This window comes from Sphaerodactylus townsendi, linkage group LG05, assembly GCF_021028975.2.
Source record: "Sphaerodactylus townsendi isolate TG3544 linkage group LG05, MPM_Stown_v2.3, whole genome shotgun sequence".
NCBI classification, from domain to species: Eukaryota; Metazoa; Chordata; class Lepidosauria; order Squamata; family Sphaerodactylidae; genus Sphaerodactylus; species Sphaerodactylus townsendi.
Genome location: NC_059429.1, coordinates 33,924,875 through 33,948,767, shown reverse-complemented (window position 1 = coordinate 33,948,767; position 23,893 = coordinate 33,924,875). Strand labels below are relative to the sequence as shown.

Genomic DNA, 23,893 nt, shown 5'->3' with positions numbered 1-23,893 from the left:
TGGTTGCTTATCTGTGAGCACAACATACAAGCGATTGCACCATTTGCCTTAGTCCAAAGGGTGCATCTGTGATCCAATGAACATTTACACAATTAAAATACACAGTTCAACTGAGGTGGACACATCACAGGGAATGCTACACAACACAACACACAATTTTGTTTGAATATTCATTTTCTTATTGTATCCTTTTGTTTTTTTTAAAAAATTCAGATCTCATGGTAGAAAAAAAAAGGCACATCAATCTTACCTGCCTTGGAAAAGAATTGCTAGCTAGGATAACCCGACTTGAAGCCCTGGTTGTGTCCAAAATCTGAGATACTTGATATTTCAAATTCAGACATCCTTCATTTAGACCAAAATAATAGACATTTATTGTGTACCTTGCAGTCAGTGACTATTTAACAGCGAGAAGCTCTCACAGCATGGTCCTCTTTTACTTTATGTGCTCAGTAATGAAAGTCCACTATTGATTTTTCTGTAGCTGCTTGTAACTATTATAGTTGATACATCAATAGAAAAGGAAAGCACAATGTTTCATAGGAGGCAGAAAATCAGAGAATACACCATGCCGGGACAGTAAATCATGCCATAATCTCAGCAATTGATAGATGGTTACTGCTAACTTGAAACCCATGGCTTTCTCTGAAAAGACTGGCCTATAATCGCCCAATATGTCCTAACAGACTGAGTGCCTGTAATAGCACTAAAGGACACAGCACAATGTTTCATTGTTTAAAAAAAAAGAAAGAAAGAAAGGAAAGAGGTTACCAAAAGCTGATCGGTTTCATGCAGGAAGGATTAATTTGCTATTATTGTGTACTGCCAGTCTAAAAGGAGGGAAAGCAAGACAGGTTGCGGGGGAGGGGATGGTTGCATCAGGTCAGATGTAAATTGGTCAGAAATTACTTTATTAGTGCAAACCAATCAGAGCCTTAATTGCTAATTTAGAGCTGTGGATTTTTAATAAGGATTTGGGACAAAGTTGCTCTCTACAAATGGAGGCTCAATTATGAAACCTCATTTTACAAGTATCCACTTGGAAATAATTCATTTGGCCAAGGCTCCCACCATTAGGTGGCTTGCAGGGGAAAAAAAACTGACACCCTGTCCCTTTTTCTTGCCATCAAGTCACATCTGACTTATAGGAGCCCTGGTGGAGTGTTCAAGGCCAGAGATGTTCAGAGGTGATTTGCCATTGCCTGCCTCTGCATCACAATGCTGGTATTCATTGGAGGCCTCCCATCCAAATATTTGACAAGGTTGATCATGCTTAGCTTTTCATATCTGATGAATTCAGGCTACCATAGGCTATCCTGGTCAGAACCCTGTCCCATTAACGGGGCTTTAATGAGATGTTATTTAACAGGTGATATTGTTTACCTACGCATCACTAGAAGTTTCAACTGCCTCTATTAAAGTGACAGGACATTTTTCTCCAGGCCTGTAGGCAATCCTACTCAGTGCATGTCCATGTGCAGGAAGGAGAGCTTGTATATGCTGGATGCCAGCTTTGTGACTGTGGTGGTCAGGAGGTGTGCATTTGTTATCCTGCAACTAAAAAGGAAGGTGCAATTAAAAAAGCAGGTGAATTTCTTGGTTCACATGACTGAACTGGCCCCAAACAATCATCGCAATCCAGAGCACTTCAATGCACTCTTGGGGCTCTTGCACATACAGGGTGTCCCCAGTTTAATGGAGATGACAAGTTTATGTATGAAAAAAATGCACACTTTATTCATTTTAGAAGAAGAGGAAGAGTTTAAAGAGTTTGGATTTATACCCTGCTTTTCTCAACCAGATAAGAGTCTGCTGCTCGTGTGGAGAAGTGGGAACTCAAAGCTAGCTCTCCAGATTAGAGTCCCCCTACTTTTAACCACTATCCCATGCTGGCACATTTCTATGCCTCCTTTCAAAGTGAATAAGGTCCACATATATCGGCTGATTCCAGCACAATTAAGAGCTGCAGAAATGCTGTCCCAATCAAACAGTTATCCACAGTTAAACAGGTATTGCAAGTTCTCTGGCAAATTGAACTCAGTTTTGATTGGGACCTTGGCACATGAGGAGAAAAGCCTTAAAGCCCCTCCCTATTATCTGACCTGTAACAGCCTTGGAAAGTGCTATTTGCACCATTAGGGAAAACCAGATTATAACTGACCAGAGCATGTGGAGGTCTCATTGGAGCAAACGGTGACCATAGGACAGTGCCATGAGAAAGCTGTGCCTTATCTGAAATGAACCCGCATATGCCTGGCAGAAAATTTTCTAGCTCACAGTTCCCAACGTATATTGGATTGTGCATCCAAGGGGAGGAAATGTAATGTGTGGTTAGGCTCTAATAGCAGTTTGCTTAAAGTTATCCAAGGCAAGTGTAGGGCCACCTCCTGCCCTGGAACTTCATTCCACTCAGTAATTCAGAAAGGAGAGAATGGAGGGGGATTAAATAGCATCATTTTGTGATACTGCAATGTCACTTCTGTTTACGAATCCAGAAATGACACCATCGTTTCACATGACATTCTAGAAGTTTCCCCGGCCTCTAGGGTTTTAACCACAGAGTTTTGGAAGAGTTCTAGAGTTTTGTGCAACTTGGTAAATTCACTTTATTTTTGTTGTATTTGTTTACTTTATTCATGTCCCGCCTTTCACACTAATGGAGATCCAATGTGACTTACATCATTCTTTCCTTTTCCATTTTATCTCCACAACTTCTCTGTGAGGTAGGTTAGGCTGAGAATGTGTGACCAGCTGATAGTTACCTGACAAACTTCCACAGCACAAGTGGGGATTAAAACCTGGATTTCCTAGACCCTAGTCTGACACTTTAACCACTACACCATTCTGGCTATGGAGCCAGAAGTGAAGTTGAGCTTCACATGATGCTATTTTGCCAACTTTCTACTCCTCTCCCCAGTGTCCCAGATTGCCAGTTCTGTGTTGGCAACCCTACAAAAGAAAAAGTTTCCTTTTTCAAAATTCCAGTTGTTAACCACAGCCAGGTCTTTTCATTGTCCACCTTGTTCTTGAACTTCTCCAGAAATTGGCAGTGTAATGCTTTGTTGTGACAGTTTTCAGTCATTTTAATCACTTTTTTCCAGTACTCCTATTTGGTTTACTCGGCTTTCAGTAAATTTCTGTTCACTTCAGCAAATGTCTGTTCTTGATTTTCATTCACATAATGGGCCAGCACATGTTTCTCCTCTTCCACCATTAGCTTTACTTGCAGTAACCCCCTGCCATCAGATCTCTGGGGCAGATATAGTCTATCGGTATAACTGTGTGAGTATAAGGTGAGGTGCACTGTATAGTATAAGCTTCTGAGTTTTTCTATCCAGTGCATCCAAATCAGCCCGTGTCCAGTTTATGATTCTGGAGATGTATCTGATGGTGGGTATGGCTTTGATGGTATTCCTGCCATTTACTTTGGATTTCAATACTTTCCTGACCCTCTGGGTGTATTTTCTGCTGACCACAGTCTTCCCTTGCCCGTGCTTAATGTTATCCAGCTGCAAAGTGGCCAGGTATTTATAGGCTTCTTTTTGGTTGCACTTGATTAGTTGGTTGTCAGGCATTTCTATGCCACCACTCTCAGTCATCTTGCCCCTCTTTATTGCCACAGAGGGGCACTTTTCCAAGCCAAACTCCATTGAAATGTTTGTGCTGAATTATTATTAGTACTACTACTGCTGCTATTACTGCTACTACTATTGCTGCTATTACTGCTACTACTATTACTGCTACTACTACTACTGCTATTACTGCTACTACTATTACTGCTACTACTCCTGCGACCGCACTTGGAGTACTGTGTTCAGTTCTGGTCGCCACATCTCAAAAAGGATATTGAAGAGATAGAAAAAGTGCAGAGAAGGACAACGAGGATGATTGAGGGACTGGAGCACCTTCCTTATGAGGAGAGGCTGCAGCGTTTGGGACTCTTTAGCTTGGAGAGGAGACGTCTGAGGGGGGATATGATTGAAGTCTATAAAATTATGCATGGGGTAGAAAATGTTGACAGAGAGAAATTTTTCTCTCTTTCTCACAATACTAGAACCAGGGGGCATACATTGAAAATGCTGGGGGGAAGAATTAGAACTAATAAAAGGAAACACTTCTTCACACAACGTGTGATTGGTGTTTGGAATCTGCTGCCACAGGAGGTGGTGATGGCCACTCACCTGGATAGCTTCAAAAGGGGCTTGGACAGATTTATGGAGGAGAAGTCGATTTATGGCTACCAATCTTGATCCTCTTGATCTGAGATTGCAAATGCCTTAGCAGACCAGGTGATCGGGAGCAACAGCCGCAGAAGGCCATTGCTGTCACATCCTGCATGTGAGCTCCCAAAGGCACCTGGTGGGCCACTGCGAGTAGCAGAAAGCTGGACTAGATGGACTCTGGTCTGATCCAGCTGGCTTGTTCTTATGTTCTTATGTACTATTAATACCTGGTACCTCTGTGCACTTCTTACAATGGGTAATCATGCAGTATGTCAGACATTGATAATATTGCATCTGTACACAGACTGCATAAGTATGTGAAAAATGGAGATGCTGTTCCCTAGCAATAATTTCATGTAAATGTACAACTGTGCATGCAAATATTTTATGAGCCAGAATACGGAGAAATATCAGTGAGTCTGAATCTCATCCCTTGGTAACTAACTAGCAGACCAATCCAGTAAAATGTTGGCCTCCTGTCACTCATGGAATTATTTCAACTAGATTTGAACAATTTTTGATTTTCAGTCAGCTAAGCCTTTGGGGTGCCACGGGTGATACACACAAATTATTATTGTTATTATTTTTGGGTTAATACTTTGGGTTGGCTCCTAACTCCTTCCCTCTCTTTGCATGCAAGAGGGCCTCTTCCCTCTGCAGCCTCCTCCCACCCCTGCATCTCATGGCAGGGTGAGGATCCCTCAACCTTTCAGGTGAAGCTTTTCAGGGAAAATGAGGGAGACGGGGGAAGGGGGAGAAGGGAGGAGTCTGTTTTGGATCCAACTCAGTGTTTTAGCTGCTATAAATTATTACTTCATAGCCTCAACATTTTCTATTAACTGAGAAGCATTTAATGTAAACCAATTAATTAAGTGCAAAAAAGGAGGAAAGGATTTCAGTCATGTAATGATTTGATAGCTCATTTGAAATCTTGTACTAGAGAATTTCTAAAAACAAACACCAAATGATTAAATATACAAAAGCTTCTTCAGAGAAATAGAAGCTTGCCAGCAGTAAAGGAAACCCCAAAACACTATCAAAATGAAAACATTTCAGTTGTATTACCAGACAGGCAGCAATGGTGGGGCTTAGCTCAGTGTTAAAACATATTCTTTGGCATGCAGAAGGTCCCAGTTTCAGTCCATGGTCCCCTAATTCAAAGGTGTTTAAGATCAGCTCTGAAAATGATGTTTGCTTGAAGCTAGGTAGATTCATAATTGGATCCAGTGTAAGACAGCTTCATATATTCAAATACACAGAAACAGAGTATACCACAACAGTTTCCATTGCTGCCAAGTTCTGACATGCCAAATAGCAATGTGAACATTTATGCTGAGTGTCTTAAGTGTCTATCCTTCCTTCCTTCCTTCCTTCCTTCCTTCCTTCCTTCCTTCCTTCCTTCCTTCCTTCCTTCCTTCCTTCCTTCCTTCCTTCCTTCCTTCCTTCCTTCCTTCCTTCCTTCCTTCCTTCCTTCCTTCCTTCCTTCCTTCCTTCCTTCCTCTCTACCACAATCCCTGCAGCTTTTATTTGTGGTTTTGTTAGCTGTTAACATTTTGCCCTCCCAAATTACCATATTAACTCTCCCATAAAGAAAAGCTGTTTCTTCGGGGAGTTACTGCAAGGAGCTGTTTCAACTTCTAAAAACCTTTTGAACTTCAGAGGAAAATTATCTAGGTTACTAGATTGAAGGAACATTTCAGAACCAACATGCCATGGTAATGTTTGTGGATATTCCAAGTTATTCCAGACTTTTGGTAAACAAAAGTCATGTACTGGCTGGAAAAGGGTTTAGAAAACAGATGTTTCAATGGTTTGGTAGAGTCTTTCATTGTTTATTTCCCTATAGCCATTTGAGTTGGTCATTTTTGGTGGTTTGGAAAGTTTTGTGCTTTTGATAAATAATTTTCTGGCTAGAAGAAGCCTGGAAGATTAATTCTTTGAGGCATTTCATCTTCTGATGACCCTATACCAAATCACATTCTACAATTCCCATTATCTTTTCTGCCAGCATTCACATTCACAAAGGTGAACTCATTTTCCTCATTCATTCATAAATCTTTGACATTGTGGATTGCATTTTGCTTCTCATCTCACATGGCTCCCAATATTGCCCAACAGAGAAGCACAAACTCCACTCCTCTGTCTTGTAATATTAGGCATTTTCCCACGGACAAAATATCCTGGAATAGACCCGGGATCATGTATCCCAGGGTATTTTTATCCCAATTTCTCCCTTCGCACTACTTCCCGTCAGTGCTTCAGGCCGGGAGGAAGAACTCCAGTGAATTATGCACGAGCCCCCAGTTTATTTTCATTTTCCACATCAACATTTATGTTTACGTAGTTACAAACAAAGAACCTTTATTGGCATAACAATATTATATATACAAGTCCACTTGACCAAATAGAGGGAAACTAAAATAAATGTACAGTTCACGAGCTGTGGCAACTGTTCCCTGAAGATGGGCAACCATGTAGATGCCATGATGCTATGATGCCACAAGCGTCATACATAGGAGAAATCTCTGGTACTCCCAGATAGCAGCGTAGGCTTAAGAGTGGCTTAACAGCTGCTGTGGTCTAGTACAAGAAATTTAATTGCAGCATTATTTTATTGCAGATTTTAAAGGCAGTCTAGGAGAATGCCTTGATCGATATGAACTAACAAAGAACACAGTGTAAAGATATTTAAAATTCCACACGTGATTCACAGTAGAGCTTAGTAAATCTGCTGATTTTATCCCAGCCAAAGAGGTTGTTCTCAAAGATGAATCACTACAGGTATCTCTCTTTCTATGGCAGGGGTCGGGAACCCGCGGCTCGCGAGCCGCATGTGGCTCTTCCGCCGCTGTTCTGCGGCTCCATGAACGGAGCCGCCGGCCCCCTCTTCGCCCGCCCTGCAGGAAGCAGGGCGGGCACATCTCTAGCCCGCGGCCGGTAAGGCCGCGCCGCGGGCTCTGGCTCCTGCCCGCCCCGCTGCTTGCGGGGCAGGTGCTCCCCCGGCGGCCGGGCAGGCCGCGCCGCCGGGCCCTTCTTCGCCCGGCCTGCAGGAAGCAGGGCGGGCACATCTCTAGCCCGCGGCCGGTGAGGCCGCGCCGTGGGCTCTGGCTCCTGCCCGCCCCGCTGCTTGCAGGGCGGGCGCTCTCCTGGCGGCCGGGCAGGCCGAGCCGCCGGACCCCTCTTCGCCCGCCCTGCAGGAAGCAGGGCGGGCACATCTCTAGCCCGTGGGGGGGGGTGAGCGGGCAGGGGGAGGGAGGCCGAGCGAGCGAGCAAGTCGGCGGGGGAGCGGACGGGGGGCAAGCGAGTGGGTGGGGGGGGGGGTGAGCCAAATGGCTCTTTGGTGGTGAGCCAAATTTGGTGGTGAGCCAAATGGCTCTTTGAGGGGAAAAGGTTCCCGACCCCTGTTCTATGGGTTTGTGATATTCTTTATTCTGTTCTATCCATTTCTGTTAATAAATAGGATTATACCAGGACCAAATGTTTCTTACAACACTGGATGCTTTAAGGGAAAATGAACTGGAATAGTATTTGTTTGACCTTATAAAATGTCCTTATTTTTTTAAATCAGTAGTTTTTTGGGTATCGCAATAGCATATCATCTGATTTCGAAAACTTTGCATTTCCGATCATAAGCTTGGATCCCACTGAACATTTCTGCAGGTAAGATTTTTGCTGATTCCCTTTCCCCTCACATTGCAGCAAATCTCTGACTCTCTCCAAGTTGTTTGTTGGTCAGTCACAAACTATGGCCCCTTCCGCACACGCAAAATAATGCTTTTTCAAACCACTTTCACAACTGTTTGCAAGTGGATTTTGCCATTCCACCCAGCTTCGAAGAGCACTGAAAGCAGTTTGAAAGTGCATTATTCTGCATGTGCGGAATGAGCCTATGGTTTAGTCAATTCAGAATCCGATGCCATGCCAAACCATAGTTAAGCTGCCTTTAAACAGGGCCTGGAATGATACTTGAAATAGTTCTTTATTGTTGAAGCACATAATAAGTGGTTTGAGGACTGTGGCCAAAGATTACAAGCTTGTTGGAGGGAAGTAAATAAAAACAACAAAGAGTTGCATTTGTGTTGATCTTATGATATCTATAAACCTCTAAGGAATGGTTGAAAAGAAGCTGTGTGTTAGACAGGAATGTTCCTTCTACCACAGGAAAATAAAGAGCAGTCTTGCATGGGTAAGCCAGTTTGTCACACTTTTCACTCCATAAATCATCATTTAGTATCTGTAACAACTTTGGAAATCACAGCTCATTTTCCATTATTTGACTTCTGCAGATAGTTATGATATATGGGGCATAAAAAGGGTGTTTTTGACTTTTTCCTGTGAGAAAATATAGAAACCAAAGAATAGGAAAGAAATATAGCATCTGTAAATTCATAGAAAGGTTTGATTTTAAATACAATGATCCTAATTTCCCCCCAACAGTACTATGAACATGTTGTGGCACTCTTCATGAAGAAATTATGTGCACTGTTCTGTGGTTTCCCACAAATAATGGCAGGAAGAGATTCAGTCCACATAGAAGAAGTAGAAGATACTCTGGAAATTCAATTTTCTGTTGTCTCAGAATCCCTTCCTACCAAAAACATGGAGACTCTGTTCTTAGACCTTTCTGAGCTGACAGTCTATTGATGAACCTATTAAGAACTTAATGACATCACAGGGTCACAATAGTTCAATTAGTGACGTTTTGGTTTATATTAGCCCAGGCTAGTCTAATGGCATCAGATCTCAGAAGCTAAGTTGTGTTAGTCCTGGTGAGTATTTGTATGGGAGACCAACAAGGAATACAAGGGTTGTTATGTAGAGGGAGGCAATGGCAAACCAACTCTCTAAATCTCTTGCCTTGAAAAACCTACTAGCGTACCATAAATTGGCTGTGACTTGATGGTACTTTACACAAACACACACAAGATGAAGATATTTTGAATAAAAGGACTCTTTTCATTGCATTCAGTTTTAAAGCTTGCACAAACATAATAGAGCTGTTAAATTAGTCTGTTCTCATTTATTAACTAGAAGACACTAGTGTTTTCTAGTGATTAAGATCATAAGCTATTTACAGATACCCCAAAGATGAACCCTTATGACTTTCCTGTGAGTTCATAGCTCTGGATTCACTGGAAGATCTTGGACAAATTCTCAGTCAAAGGCCGTTTCCGCTCGGCCTCCCTGTCGCCTCCACGCCGGCGAGAATTCCGCCGGCGTGGAGACGAAGGCCGTTCGCATGCACGCATGCGGACGGCCTCAGCAGAGGCCGGCAAACGGCATGGCTCCGCGAGACGCCTCTTCCCCGTCCCACTCACCTTGTCCCAGTAGCCTGCTGGCCGTGAAGCCCGCCCACGCTGCCCTCCGACCTCCAGGGGTCGGAGGACAGGTGGGCGGGAACTCAGGCTGCACTGACGTGGGACAAAGGTGATAGGGACGAAGCAGGGAGACAGCGGTTCGGCGGTTACGCACGCGCCGCGGAAGCAGCGCTTCTAACAACAACCCTTTAAAGGGTTGTTGTTTTAGAAGCGACCTGGCCGCCCACTGGGAGAGGGAGGCAGTCGGCTCCTTTCGCCTGTAATGGACGAGGCCTGGGGCCACAGGCGGCGCTTTACAGCCCAGGCCGTCGTTTTTGGCCCATGCGGAAAGGGCCTAAGTCTTTCATAATATGAAGATCATAAGCTTGGTTTACTTTGTAGGAATTTGTTGTTGTCATTGCTCAAGTTTTCTGGTCTCCCCTAGCTACTGGACAAGGCTGTGGGTGGGCGTGGGGAAGGATTGCTAGATCAAGGTTGGGAACCTCCTGGAAATTTGGGAACTGAGTCTGGGGAGGCTAGGGACCTCAGTGGAATACAATGCCATAAAGTCAAATGCCAAAGCATCCATTTTCTCCAGGGGAAGTGATATCTATAGTCTGGAGATGAGCTGTAATTCCAGGGAACCCCCCAGGCTGCAGCTGGAGGCTGGCCTCCCTGGTTGTTGCTGTTGTTATTATTATTTTCCAGTTAATGCTCCGCAGATTGGTGTGTCCAGAGCATCTGACTTTAAAGCAGCTTGGTTACGTGTTATAGAACCAATTGCCTTGCTTTTTAAAAGAGGAGGAGGTAGTGATGACCATGAGCAAAGACAGCCTTAAAAGAGGGTTGGACAGATTGATGGTGGGGGGAGTGCAGGGAGGTCCATCAAAAGCTATTAGCTGTAGTTACTGAGGGGAGGCAGCAAACCCCTGAATATCATTGCTGGGAGTTATCTGGAGAGGTCCTTGGCCTTGGACTCTAAGCTCTGTTTGGCCCTCTAGAGCATCTGGCTGGTCATTGGGTATGACAGAGTGCTAGACAGATGGAACACAATCCAGACAATTCTACTTATGTTCTCATGTATGGACCCTGCATGGTGGAATAATGTAACTGAAAGTTTTCACCCTGGTATTATTCTGAAAAATCTGTAAAATTGACTTTTCAGGAGGGCATTTCTATGGAGAAGATATTGTAGTTATATCTGATGAAAAAGTTTGTCGAACGTTGTATTATACTTTTTGCTGGGCTTCAATTTTTTAAATTCTCCTATACTCTTTGTGAGAATCCTCAACTATAAATAAAATAATAAATGAGCATTCTAAAAAGAAAAGGTGTTTTAACCCAGTTCATTTAAAAGGCTGCTTTTTGACAGAGGATTTCTCTCTCTCTAACCATCACCCACCAACATTCAAACAGTTACTGTATATCACCTCTTCCCAATACAGGGCATTCTTCTTATATTGGACATATTTGAGCAAACAACCTTTGACCACTCTTGTTTAAACAGCTCCCTGAGTTAGTTCCAACATTTTTGTCCTTTTGAAAGTGAAGGGCAGTGAAATCCAGAAACAAGCAAGCAAATTAATATGAACATTTATAACCAGAAGATAAATATTTTGTCAAAAAGATATTCTTACCTAACTGCACTCTCATCTACTACACTGAGCTGCCAGCCTGCAATAACTGTTATTCACTTCTTTCCTTGTTATAAATACATATTGATTCAGTTTAAAGCCTGGACTTCAAAATGAATTATATCTGGTCATCGCTAAACTGCTTTGCTCGGTAGGAAAAAAAAATCCCACCCAACACCTATTATACCACTTTAATTAAGACAAGCATCAGCTTTATGTACTATTCTTTGCTTCTGCCAACACTCTGTGGTGTAAATATTGAGCGGTCATCTCCCTTGAATGCTAATCAATCCTTTCTGAATTCCAAGTATTTCCATAAATTTCAGGAAACATGGTTGTTGGCACTGTCCTCCAGTGCATACGTTATGCAGAAATTGGAGCTGAAATGTGTACTTCTGTTTGAAATCATGCAAGTTGCTTTGCCCAAATTTGGAATACCCAAAACCAAGTAAAAAGCGATTGTCTGAATGCTAACTGAAGTGGGAATGGCAGGATAGCTTTCTCTATGTTCAGTAGATATGATCTGACTAACAGACAAGGAGACCAGAATGGGAAGAATCATTACAAAGAATTCCAATGATCATCACAAAAAGAATCGATCCACCAGATATTAAAGCGGGTTAAAAGAGACAAATAAGACATTTAAGTTAAAAGACTTCATTTATAGTAAATGGCCATCAAATCTGTAATGTATCTCTCCCTAAGGAGCCATGGAAAGTTGATGACAATGTGATCTCTCTGTTCTCACTGTTAATGTTCTCTCTAGTTACAATGGACACCACATTTTACATAAAGCAAAGTTGCAGTATAATTCCTATGCAGACTGACTGAGGAATTGTGTGACAATCTATGGAATACACATATTTTGAGCAGACTCTTTTATAGCGAGTTTTCTATCCTCTCTTTTTTCACTGACATACAAATTTCCAAATTGTATTGAGCTTGGCAGTAGCTGGCTCTTCATTTTTTTCCAGCAGAAGCTAGTTTTCCCAGAAATGGTGTCAGTCTTCTCTAGGAATTGCTAAATATGCTATGCTAACATAGTTCTGGCCAATTCCTAGAGAGGCATGACCTCTGGGTTTTCAGTTGGCTGATGGCCACCCCAACCTCCCACCTACGCTTCCAGATCCAGCAACTCTAGCTAAACCATACCGTTCTACCCCATACTACTCTAATCTGTATGAGACTTCTCTCTAGCTTATGCTCAAGACTTCTCTCTAGCTTATGCTTTACACAGATGTAAGGAAGATGTAAGAGAAAAGATCAGACATTTTTCTCCATTTCTAAGAAACATACTTGAAATCTGTCATGGAAGTTGTTTTGTTCTAATATTACACAACCTAAACATATTTCTACTCTCCTCACGGGGCCATTGCTAACCTTCATTGGCAGGTGGGGCAGCTATATTCAGAAGTGAAAATTTCAAAGAAATAAACACAAAGTTGGTAGTTTATAATTAACACACACATGTATAATTATATGCGATTATTTCACATTTATTTACTTCTTCCCAGTATGCAAGTACCATAATCTGAATCCAGCAGCAATTCAGAACAACATGCCTGCTCAGCATCTCACAAAGAATGTTAGAAAGACCAGATATAAAGACAATGAGCTGAAAAAAAATCTGCTCGGCACAATTTTGTTTGTTATGTAACATCTATGCTAATGAAGAGTTCTGATGAGCTTGAAAGGTTGCACAATGTTTTGTGGCATTTTGGTGACTACATGGTTGGTTGTAACTTTTTAAATATCAACACAGGCATTTATGTGTGTTTTTGTGTGACTGAATTTTTAGAGTCAAATAATTTGGAAAGTGTTTGCCTCCTTATAATCAGGGTATGTCCTGGTGAATAGGTTTGGCAGACAAACATACCGTGTTAACTGACATGATCTCTCATTAGTTGAGCCTTGGATTTGTTCGGCTTTCTTTGCAGCTGAGCAGTAACAGCACTGTTTTATTTTCATTCAGCAGATTTGGAGATCTCAAAAGCTTGCAAACTATTTTGTGTCATTTTGATTGGTCTTAATAAAAGGTATGATGTGGCTTATTTGTTTTGATTAGTTGCAGCATTTCATATATCAGGTTCTTTCCATCTTCTTTTAACAACCACAAAGATTTGGGACCAAAGGACCAAGGAAAACATGGAAAATACGGCAGAAATTTAAAGTCCCCATAGTCAGCTGATGTATGATTTGGGCTACACTCTGACTTCTTATTGATTTCAGTGGTGTTTCATTGATTTCCATGAAACTTGCTGTCAATTAATAGGGCTGCAACCTTTAAAGTCTAATTTAGACAGAAGTGAAATCTCTCCAGGTCCCCAGGAGAAAATGGTGATTTTTGAGGGAGGATTTTATGGCATTACATCTTGTTGAGGCTCTTCCCACTACCCTCTCTAGGGCCCCTTCTGCACACGCAAAATAATGCATTTTCAAAACACTTTCACAAATGTTTGCAAGTGGATTTTGCTATTCCACACAGCTTCAAAGAGCACTGAAAGCAGTTTGAAAGTGCATTATTCTGCATGTACGGAATGAGCCTAGATTCAACCTGGACCTTGCACCCCTATCATCTCCATTTAAACTGAGCTTAAGACACCCAGCAATACTGAATCTTAAGTTTCTCTGTCTGCAAAACTCAACATTAAGGAACTGTCTGCAAAACTCAACATTAATATATCAGTTTATAGCAACTGAACCCCATGAAAACCATATGCTAACAGCAAACTGCTGCTCCATTCCCACACCAAGTTTGCAGACCTTGAATGTGATTATTACTGGTACACGCAATCAAAGCAAATGCAAAAGATATATGAAAAACTATCAAATAGTAAAAATAATTCTTTAAAATAATTTGCATGTAATTAAAAAAGAGAATTCTACTATGCAGGATGCTTTGTCTGGACCTTAAAGGTTTTGTGAGCATTCAGGATGCTACTGAATTCTCAGTGTGGATTTTAAAAAAATGGTTTGAAACTGTGCTGTGTAAAAAGAAACTAACTACAAAGCAGGCACTTTTTAGATAAACCAAATTCTCTCCAGCCTCCCAAGACAAAAGCACCTGAAAGTTCTCTGCATGCTAAGTAGTACCATCCAATTGGGTTCCTTTTGATTGGCTGTGAATTATATAAAATAAGTTCCAGTTTTGGTAATATAAAGGTCCCTTCTTTTTACTACTACTTTCAGCCTTACAGATAGAGCTGTAGAAGGGATTGATAAACTGTGCCATTTTATATTCTCAGAGAGACTAAATTTTTAGTACTTTACTGTTGGTCCTTTGGAATCATCTGGAAATTTACTGGAAGGCACAAGATACTTTTTCTTAAAATTACTTGTTTTTAAACCAGTTAAATCTTGAGAAGCAGAAAACATTGCCTTAACTGTCAACTGCTGCTGCAGGCCTGAGTGGCAATATGGACGGAAAGCATTTATTTGGGCATCTCATATCTGCCTATGGTCCTTTCGGCACAGCAGAATAGCGTAATAGTTAATCTCCTATCTGTCTATGGTCAGAGGCGTGTCTAGGCAAACTGGAGCCCGGGGACAAACCCTGAGTTTGGTGCCCCCCCCCCCCGGTATGGTCAGCCACCCTCCCCCACCACGACCAAACAATTATTTTTTGCAGCAGCTCACAAAACACCTCCCACTCCCAGCAAAACATACACGGCTCTCTCCCCACCAACTCTCTTTCCTAATTTTGTCCTCACACCAACCCTATGAGGTAGGTTGTTAGCCTGAGAAACAGCTCCAAGCCAGTGCAAGTAGGTATTAAGCGTGTAAATCTCTCACAAATCACCCACAGCAAAACATTTACCAAACAAATGTCAGCATCATCTCTCACAAAACACCTCCAGTGGAATTCACCCCCAAACTTTTAATGGTGTTCAAACCAGAGAGCCCAGATTCTTCTTTTAAATCCACCTTATGGAGAATCTGGGGTCCCCAGTTAAAACAACATTGATAATGATGCTATTTGCGGTGGATTCTCCCCCAACCTGAAACAGCATCACTTTCAATGTTTAAACTGGGGACTTCACATTCTCCCTTTAAGTCCATGCCAAGGGGGTGGATTTAAAAGGAGAATCTGGGGAAATTTGGAGTGTGCCTGCTATCAGGGGTGCAGTTGTTAAGCTAGCAGTACCAAAATTTCAGGGTATCTTTAGAAGACTCTCCTGATAGTACCACCCAGGTTTGGTGAAGCTTGGTTCAGGGGGTCTGAAATTATCGATCCTCAAAGGTGTAGCCCCCATCTATAAGCTCCCATTGGACGCAATGGGGGATGGGGCACCCCTTTTGGGAGTCCATAACTTACCAAACCTCACCTAACTTGGGTGGTATCATCAGGAGAGTCTCCTGAAAAATCCCTGAAATGTTGGTGCTGCTAGTTTAAAACCTGCGCCCCCTGCAGGTTGAAAACTGAAAAAACAAAACATACAAAACACACACACACCTGAAGTTTTTGCGCCCTCCACTAGGGGGTGCCCAGGGACATGGGGTACCCCATGTCTGCTAGGCAAATATGCCACTGTCTATGGTCCTTTCTGCAAAGCAGAATAGTGTAATAGTTAATCTGGCACGCTTTGTGGACTTCCATGAAGCAGTCATTTCTGTCTATCTCTGTGTGGAGATATTTATGCGGCTGTGGACTTTTAGGTTACTGTGTCATTAACAGATTTGATAGGGCAAATTCTGACTAGATAATGTTGCATTGAAAAAGGTTGAGTCACTGTCCAGATTGAGTCACAGTCTGCAGTTTCATTTAAGCCCAAAGACTTACAAAAAGTAGACTTGAGGGCAGAATTGGATTTCTTGATAATCTCATGTTTCATTTTTTTAAAGCAAGATTCTAGCTCTATTTAAGGCAAAGTTAAGCTTTACAGTATCTGGACATTGCTTAATAAAACCCGAGCAAGCAAAGCAATGGATGAATAAGCTTGCCAGTGGCAAAGGGTTGGTTTTCAGTGCCCCACACTGCCCTGTCTTTCCTCTTAAACAGCAGGAGTAGAATAAATGATCTAAGATAAGCAAAAACATTCACAATTGATGCATTTGCAGATGGAAAAATTCACTGTTTCTTGGCATGGAATTTGGATTGAGAAATATTTTTATTTGCTAGATCAGAGTGCACACACAGTTGTCACATCACAAAGGGTGGCATTTTGGCCTGTAAGCCTTTCTTTGCTTTCGAGTAAGAGCCTATTGTTTGCCATACATAATGATTAAATGTTTACCATTTCTACAAGTCCCAGTTGTCTCTTGTTAAGTGAGACGTGGGATCAATAGTTGCTCTGCAATTATTTGCCCATTGATAAAGCCTTCATTTCTTAAATGAAGTACATTTATCTGTGGTCCTGACAGTGATAAGAGAACCATACCCATCAGTCGCTGCCTATTCTAGCATTAAGCTCAGCAGACAGACAAGTGACTGGACATGGGTCAAATGATGTCTAACTTTCTTCCTATTGGCATTTCACTTTACAAACTGTTCAGATGGAAGCTTTGACAAATCATCCTTGCTGAGTCCAAGTAATGAAAGCGAGCAGGACAAATGGAAAGTTTTGGTAAAGGAAAAACAAGGACTGGATTACAGTCTACATGTTGGAGATTGCTTGAAACAGGCACAGCCATATCTGAAAGCAAAAGGCCAAGCAAAAGCCATTTCTCTGTTCAGTCTTTTTTTAAGTTTAAATTTAACTGATGCCTACTCCTACAAAAGTATGAACCTGTAGTTCTAACTGCCTAAGTGTTTATTTCTCAGGTTCAACTGTAATGTTCCAAACTTTGAACAATTTAAGAGGAACCATATTTGGTTACAATTACCAGCAATCCTGAATTGTGATTTTAAATTTTGGTTTTTATGTAGATTATATGTATTTTACCTATTTGTAAGCTGCCTTGACTCCATAAGTACGAAAAATGGCTAATAAATGTTTTAAATAATAATTCATTTCAGGAAGCAGTTTTGTGCATGTTTTCCAGCAAACAACACACCTGGGACTTATTTTTCGGTAAACCTATTCAAGATTGGGGGCCCAACTCCACTGTCCATCTCCCCAAAATGCTGTTGCTCTTTTGGCACTCCACAGTCCTGGCCTGCATATTTCAATTCAGGTGAAATTTGGTGGTAACCAAAAAGGACAACCATTCTGAGACATGAATAATTTGGAATTCATTTAATTTATGTCTTCCTTGGAAACACAAGGACAGCTATGGTAACCATCTCAGTATAGTGTGATATGATCCAAAAACATGATTCCAAGTAGCACTCCACCTACCCTGTTCTAAATTAATAGACGTTTCCATTTTTAAGTTTCCAGGCTGTTCCCTGCTAAGAAGACCTGAATGTTACAGGTGTTCTTAATAGGAGGAGCCCTTGTGTGGGATGCATGACCTTGTGGTTGTCAGCATGCTGAGGAAGAAAAACTAGCTCCCCAATTTTGAGATTTATATATCCTCCCACATTTGAATTTGAAGTCCAGCTCAGCTCTTTATGGAAGAATCTAAAGCATCAGGGCAACAGATATCAGACAGTCTAAATGCATGCAAAGTACTTGAAGCTGCCGATGAAAAGGATCAAATGTAAAGACTGTTTAAAGTAAACGTGAACATTTTTCAAATGTAATTCAGTTATTCCGCTAATTTAAAATACCACTGAAGTGCAAAAGATCTCTTTAAATATTTCATCACAGAGAAAGTTACATGACTCCTTAGACATTTTGACTGGGCTGCTTAATGTCTGTGAAAATATCTCACATGCAAAATGAAGGCAAGAGATTTCCTGCTGTCCACTCAGTTAATTTATAAGACAGCTCTTACAAAAGCAGCTTATCCTTCCGTTATAATCAACATCTGGGAAGACAGAGCCTCAGATTTAGGAGGGTTTTAAGACAGGTTGATGCTTCATTTTGCATTAGTTTTCAATGCTTCTAATGCCTGCACTTCACTGGCCAGAACAACAGGGTTCTGAAAACTTACCTGCCTCTTATTTCTGAACTTACCAGGTTTTGCGTTTGAGCGTGCATATCGAAACAATGTGCAGATTATATTGAATAACAGTTATAGCCCAATTGCATGTGATGCCTAAGACTGAAGACTGGAGCAATCTGCTCGGGGTAGGGAGGGAGTCCTTCATGCTTTCCCCTATGTCTTTTTCCTGATATAAATTCTCTATTCCTGAAGCTTAAGTGGGAAAGATTGGGCAGCACTAATAGAAGATTGAGCAGGGGATCATTTGGATTGCAAAAATTATAGGAGAAGTGTTATTAAATATTTGCGCCCAGGGACTGCTAGAAACAGACTTGAAGCTCCCTGCATCTTAAAACAGGTATATGTGTTCAAAGCTAAACTTCAATTCTAAAAAGGCAGGTGAAGTTACAGATCTCCAGTGTCTGCTTAAATAAAGCGAAACACTATGTACTGTGTGCTTTTGTCAGGGCGATATGGAAGAAATTCTCCACTGCTGAGCACAATTCCTCTGGAGCTATGCTCTTCTTCTTGTGATAGACCACAGTTGTTCAAGGAGCCCCCAAAGTGCCTAATGTGAGAGGAATGCACCCACCCAGGATAGGACACTCCCTGCAGTGCTTCGAATGTGGCCATCCTTAAAAAGCAACAAGCACTCTCATGTGTAAACAACTGAAGAAATGTGGACTTATGCTTATAGACATTAACATTCAAAATTTCTGAGTATACCCACTTGAAGCAAAGTGACTGAGTTTGAATATGAAGCACAAGTCAGTAAGTTAGAGCGTTTATAGCTAAGAAGATCAGATATGTTCCAGGCATAGTCTAAGTGACAAGAAAAGTCTAAGGGAACTCATCGAGGAACTCCCCACTCCAAAAAGCAATGGGGGAAATACAATGTATGGACTGCTACTATTTGCTCGCTATTCAGCCATACAGTTTAGGCAATCACATCTTATAATGAGTGTAGCATGCTGATGAGCTACAGCTAGCTTGTATATTTGGTATTTACAAAACAATAATCTGCATCCGTACGGTTGGCTGCCATGACACAAACAGGATTCTGTTTCTTGGCAAGCACTAGAGCAAAGCTTGTGCATGCTGGCCTCTATAGGGAAAACTGCACCTGATTGCTACTTGAAAATCCTTTTGCATTTGGAAGATTCAGGCACTGGGCTGTAGGCTATATATGTGTTCCCTTGCCTTCCACCACTTGCTTCCTACCTAAGTACCCACAATGGCAGGAGGATTCTCCCAGGAATCGTTCTGCCTGGATAGCTGACAATGGGTGCACTGGAATCTTCTCTGCTGAAATATTAGTCTTTGTCCAGACTAGCTCATTCTACTAGTTGAATACTTTGAAGTCTTTTGCTTCAAAGGTTACAACATTGTAATAAAATTAAAATGCATTGTTCTGATCCACAGTGTGCTATGTGCAGAAAGTCCAATGGATTCTTTTTCTTTCTTTCTTTTGACCCTGCTTTCTTCCCTCTTTCCAGCTTGGAAGCAGAAAGGTAAGATAATAAATGTTTCACATAAATAAATAAATTCTTTATTCTATCATAATGCCAGTGCAGAAGCTGCAGGATTTAGCTCTGTTTATTTTTCTTTGGTACCACTACATAATAAATTCAGTGGGTAAAAGGTAATTTAAGTCATTCTTATTAAGCCATCGGATGACAGAAAAATTTCTCATCTTGTATTCAGTAAAAATCCTTCTCCCTAATCCATTTTTTTTGTTCCTGAGAAGTGGATTTTTTTTCTTGAGTGATTCACTGGAACCTCACTGATTTAACTAATTTGTCTTTCACAGCTATCTTCCCTATTCTACAGCTCTTTTTTTCTTACTTTACAGCATCAGATTTTTAGAAAAGACTGGTACTTCAACAGTAGATTTATCAAACTATTAATTTACACTTTTAGAGTATCTTTCAGTATTGTTTTAAAAAAGTATTAACAATGACAAATTTGCTGCATTGTCAAAAAGGGGCATTGTTAAGAATTCTTTCAAAATACACACTTCCTCTCTGTATCCTTTAAAAACTCAGTTGCCTTCTTATTTCTTTTGAAAAAGCTCTAAAGTCTGAAATATAATGATACAGTACAATGATATTTTTTACAAATGAATTCATGAGATTACGATATTGTTCATGAATTCTCTAGAAAGGTCATTTCATATTATGGAAGAGCAGCTAATAGCATAGATAATCACAAACAACACATTTTCCCAGCATCATACTCTTGCATGCTCAAGAATCAGAATCAAAGAACAAGGCAGTATAGATGTATTCTACGTGATAAACACTATACAATCTGGGATCATTGGAGAGCTCAATCCCTGTTTCTGACCCCAGATACTCTTGCTGCTTTCCACTGTCCCTGCCCTACTCCCAAAGTATCTTGGGCTTATTATGCTTAAGGAATAAGTGGGGGTAAAGAGAAACATTTGCTTCTTCTCTCAACTGCTGTCTCATTGTTCAGACTGATGAGCCTTACTCTAGTTCAGAAAATGGTTCCAAGGTTCTGTTCTTATAATATGTGTTTTGAAATGTTTTCAGTAATGGAAGAAGAACAAGAAATCTGCACGACAAAAGTAACATTCTTCATCAGGTAAAGGTTAAAAAATTAGAATACCTACCTAAACTGAATAGCACCAAAAATTTGAGACACACGAACTCTCGTAGATCAAACTGCAAAGATCGTAGTTTTGATACTAGCTCTTGTGCATGACTCATAAGATTGTTGAGTGTGGCTCCTGCTTGTGATGCTATTACTGAGTAATCCACCTGTCAAAGAATACATAATTTTGTATGGTCATCGTAACTGGACAAAATACAGTTATTATTTCACATATTATTTCACATAATACATTAAATAGATTATTTACCACTTTAATGATGCTCAGAGCCATATGACCTTCATTTTGTTCACTCTTACAACTATTATGTGTCCTATGTCTGCATTATTCCCATATTGTAGATTGGAAGGGGACATGGACATGGAAACAAAACAACCTTGGCTAATAAATGAATATTTGATTAAGCAGGAAATAAAATCCAGGATTTCCTAGTTCAGCTGCTAGACAGGTCTCCTTTGAAATGTACTGATCTTCACAGAACAGATTTCCAAATGACACATCAAATATGAACTGGTAATCAGATGTCTAATAGCATTTTACCTCAAATAATTTTGTACTCAAAAACTTTTCTGCAGAATGGGCTCATACATTCAACTGACAGTTATCAAGGGTTTGTTATTACATAATCCATTCACCACTGAAACACCATCAGAGAACTTTCACCTCAAGCCCAGTTCTTTTCGGTGGAGCAGCTATAATTTAATCAAACTAGAAAAGACACTTGGAAATCTGTGATACTGCATAAAATGTCTGACTTTAAAGGGTTTTTTTTAATGAAGAAAGTCTCAAACAGGGCCTCTATGCAATCAAGCATACACACTGATTGAACTGCTCATATGAGATGTTACACTATGTGGTGTGTATCATTATTATTGGATCCCCATATTGCAGGCTGAGAGAATAGCTGCTAAAGGTCAAAGTAGTTGTGACAGGAGAATCTGCATCTATTTATTTTAGTGTCTACCAGTCATGCAAAAAAGCAGAGATTGGGTACGCATATTTTTAATTGAAAGAAAGAAAATAGAAAATAGAACCTATGGGTGAAAGGAGCTCACTCCTTTCCCCTCTACCGCTTTATTTTGCTGTGCACCATTATTTCAAAAGTTCCTAGCATATTTCTGACACAGATACCCAAAAAGAGCTTGTCTTGACAGGAAAATGCTTTGAACAGTTGAATACAGCAAGCAGTCCCAATGCTTTTCAATGGGAGTCCTCCAAATGGCTAAGATTCTATGTGTCTGTGTATATTCGAAGATAGCTCCTCCAAAAATTTTTTAACAAAGGAAAACTATATATTGCCAGAATTAGCAGGAAGAGCTAAGTATGTACTTTGAGCTGAAAAGGTGCCCAGAATCAGAGCTTGCAGAGCAAATGTCCTGGGGCAACCTTCGGCAATGGAGGCAGGGAGAATGTCTTATTTTGCTTTGTGGAGTGCAATTAAGAAGTCGCCTCTTTTTAAGACATCTCTCAGACGTCTTATTTGTGCTGTGCGAAATGGACCACTGACTTTTATTTTTCCCACCTTTTCACTTCAGAGACTGAGGTGCCTCCAATAATGGTAGCGTGAAGGTAGAAAGTGCTTTCCCTCAGCCCTGTTAACACAGTTGGTGCAATGCTGGTGCAATGAGCAACATGGCAAGCATGTTGTGTAGCATGTTGTGCTACACAAAGTAAAAACTTTTGATCAATACTGGGCAGAGCACTATGTCCCATCCACATTTAAAGGTATGCAGGAAACCACAGCATGAGACACTCACACCCCACACCCCCCCAGTGGTGGAATTCAGCAGGTTTACACCACTTCAGCAGAATCAGTTGTTAAAATGGTGCTTGTAAACAACCAGTTGTTAAATTATTTGAATCCCATCACCTGAACTGGTTGTTAAATTATTCGAATCCCACCACTACCCCCCCCCCCCATATACCGCTTTAAGATTGGGAACTGTGTGAACTTCTTGGCCAAACAGGGATATTTCTCTTGCTCAACTTGGAACATTTGGACTGTGCAGAAATGGCCACAGACTAGGTACATTCATTCAGTGCCCACACACACAGCCTTCCAAGTTAGGTAAAACCCTTCAAACAAAACATAAACTCTTACTGAGATAAATTTAAAGCAAATCCCTACACCACAGACCAACTGATATACCAGAACTCTCCTCTTTCTAGGAGAAGTCTTTATCCTGGTTTATTAAGTCTTCACCTGGCCCTACAATAAACCCATACAGTGTCTGTGTATGATTGCTCAGTCTCAGGCTGATACCCAGTAGAATCAGACAATCTCTCTAAGCTGATCTACTCCCCTCGGAGTTTAGTTTTCCCTTAGCTAAGACAGACAGGTCTTACCAGTCCAAAAAGTATTTCACAAAGAATACCCTGTATTCTTGGGCTTCCAAGATCTTTCTCTCTAACTGAAAATCTCCACAGCTCTTCTGACAGAGAGCCAAACTCTTCCACCTTTCTCTGCATCACACTGCTACCTGCCCAGAGTGCAGGAGGTCACAGCCAATCAGGTGGCTCCACCATCCTCAAGCCTTTCTTCCTCCACTCTGAAGGTAAATTGTATGTTTGCTTTAACAGAATTAAATTTTAAAATTACATTTTTCTTGCAATCTGTCACACCCTCCATAGGGCAAAAAAGTCTGAGGCCTGTGCCAGGGGCATTCCTGGCTTGAAAGCTCCACCCCTAGGAATGCCCCTAGTCCACCCTCAGCTGGGCTGACAGCCAGGTTTAGGTCAGAGCAGCTCTGAGGCTGAAGCCTGCCTCTGTTTGCCCTCTTATGGTGCATAACCTGGTGCATAACCTCACAATACATCCTCAGCTTCCAAATTATCTCTTATGGATCCACCTCAGATTTAATCACCTTTTCAATAAATAAAGACATAAAACTGTGCTTGTGACTTATGCAAACAATCTTTTAGGTATCTGCCATTTTACAGCCCTCCCTGAATGGTTGCTAGCTTATTCTTATAAAAAATCAGATCATTGTAAAGACATCTCATTCACAGCCAAATTTTCCCTCTGTGATTTGCTGAGAAAATGTGAAGGGAGGGGAGCGCAGAAACCCTTTGGCGAAGAAACCAATTGTAGTTTTTGCAAGGGAAGGAAAAAAAACCCCATGATCCTTGCTTCAT

The 23,893-nt window shown here is 41.1% G+C and overlaps 1 protein-coding gene across 2 annotated transcripts in view; it reads right to left on the bottom strand.

The window, feature by feature from the left end:
* NR5A2 (nuclear receptor subfamily 5 group A member 2) overlaps positions 1–23,893 on the bottom strand; it is a 140,691-nt gene that overhangs the window by 20,315 nt on the left and 96,483 nt on the right. For both annotated transcript variants that reach the window (XM_048495827.1, XM_048495826.1), the window contains exon 6: positions 20,759–20,906. In XM_048495827.1, the coding sequence (XP_048351784.1) occupies positions 20,759–20,906 (148 nt within the window). The remainder of the gene's footprint in view (positions 1–20,758; positions 20,907–23,893) is intronic.